The sequence below is a fragment of the Aplysia californica genome, unplaced genomic scaffold (assembly GCF_000002075.1).
Source record: "Aplysia californica isolate F4 #8 unplaced genomic scaffold, AplCal3.0 scaffold00021, whole genome shotgun sequence".
Taxonomy (NCBI): domain Eukaryota; kingdom Metazoa; phylum Mollusca; class Gastropoda; order Aplysiida; family Aplysiidae; genus Aplysia; species Aplysia californica.
In genome coordinates, this window is record NW_004797291.1 from 401345 (window position 1) to 403168 (window position 1824).

The following is a 1824-nucleotide window of genomic DNA, read 5'->3' on the forward strand; positions in this document are numbered from 1 at the left end:
AGAGAGAGAGAGAGAGAGAGAGAGAGAGAGAGAGAGAGAGAGAGAGAGAGAGAGAGAGAGAGAGAGATAGAAAAGACCAACAAGTTTAAATGTTCGTCTCATTTTAAGAATATAATAAAATATACACACAGCACGTAATATGCATATGGCGAAACATGCACACAGCGAAATGTGCCCACAGTGAACAGATTATATATTATTATATATTATACTATGCTAAAACAGGCATACACACAAAATTATTGCAGACAGACCTGATTCGAGTATTGGCATACAGCAGATAGGCGGCTGTGTTTCCCCTGTCGTCCAACATCTGCAATAGAGACAAAGGTGTGTTAGCTCATACAGCTGATATTTGTTCTAGCAAGAGCTTTACAGCACCTGCAACACACTTGGGTCGTATAAGTGCTGAAGATTTGAGGTGTTACAAGATAGTAACAAACACAAAGAAAGAAAGGAGGAGAGATAATAAGAACCATAGATGTTTGATAGCGATCAGGGATAAGAATTAAGAACTTAGAAGGAGCAAACAGAGAGCACCCGCCCACCACCCTGGGTGAGAACAAGTTTCTCTCTCTCTCTCTCTCTCTCTCTCCCCCTCTCCCTCTCTCTCTCTCTTCCTCACTCTTTCTCTCTATTAATAGCCTTACAGCGTAAAAAGGGAGGTTACCTATACTATTTTGCATATTTTTCCCCTCATCTCAGGAACCTTACACTGGTGTTGAAAAGAGCGTAAAACATGGGACAACAAAACATATCCTCTAACCCCTTCCTTTTTGCTGAGACTAATGTAGATCTACGTTTGAACAGACAAGATAGAATGTTCATTTCAAGAAAGATTTAAGCAAAACCACAGGACCTTTCCTCTTATTTTATAAATAAAAAGCTGCCTAAGTGAAGTGATAGTTGCATCTTCTCAACCTTTCGTTGCAGGTTTTAGTATGCATTATACGGCACTTGCAAAATAACTAGGTAATATATAAGTGCCAAGAGTTACAAGAGAGTAACCGAAAAAAAAACCCATAAAAAAAGAGGAGAGATAAGGAAGATAGATGATTGATGGGAAAGGAGGAGCAAACCCCACCAGAGCACACAACAATCACCCTCAAAATTTTTTTTAGGAGAACACAAACAAATAAGACTACAATGTATGTATATCTACAGAGCCGTGAAGAGGATAACTTTGAGAGGGACTTTCCATTCTAAACAGCAGCGTGAATGACTGGTTGGGTTCAGTAATTGCCAACCTAATTGAATGATTGATCCGATTCAATAATTGCTGTAAACCTCATTGAATGATTGACCCGATTCAATAATTGCGGTAAACCTAATTGAACAATTGACCCTATTCAATAATTGCTGTAAACCTGATTGAACGACTGACCTTCTTTAATAACTGCAAACCTGATAAAATGACAGATCCTCTTCAATAATTGCAAACTTGATAAATGGCTGACCGGGTTCAATCATTGCAACATATTTTTGCCGGTGGCGGCACAACAAAACACAAACAGTTACGAGGAGAGAAGCGCACCTTGTCGTAGGAGAAGATGTAGTCGTGGGTGCGGTTGTGGGACAGGTCGGCGTACTTGATACATCCATAGGCCACCGACTCCTTCACTTTCTCCAGCTCCTCTGGACTCAGGTCCTGGGAGGGAAAAAAACAATAAGAATTGAAATAACATATACGTATACACAGTGTGTATTTTACATACGATAAGATAAATGATATGAGATAAATTTGTGCAAACGCTCTCTCTCTCTCTCTCTCAAACACACACACACACACACACACACACACACACACACACACACACACACACA

General features: G+C 39.9%; 1 protein-coding gene across 1 annotated transcript in view; it reads right to left on the reverse strand.

Annotated features, from left to right (window-relative positions):
* LOC101851169 (arginine--tRNA ligase, cytoplasmic) overlaps positions 1-1635 on the reverse strand; it is a gene marked incomplete at its 5' end in the record, with an annotated part of 9537 nt that extends 7902 nt beyond the window's left edge. Inside the window, 2 exon segments of the mRNA XM_013087411.2 lie at positions 251-313; positions 1535-1635. Coding sequence (XP_012942865.1) covers positions 251-313; positions 1535-1635 — 164 coding nt within the window.
* Positions 1636-1824: the final 189 nt, after the last annotated feature.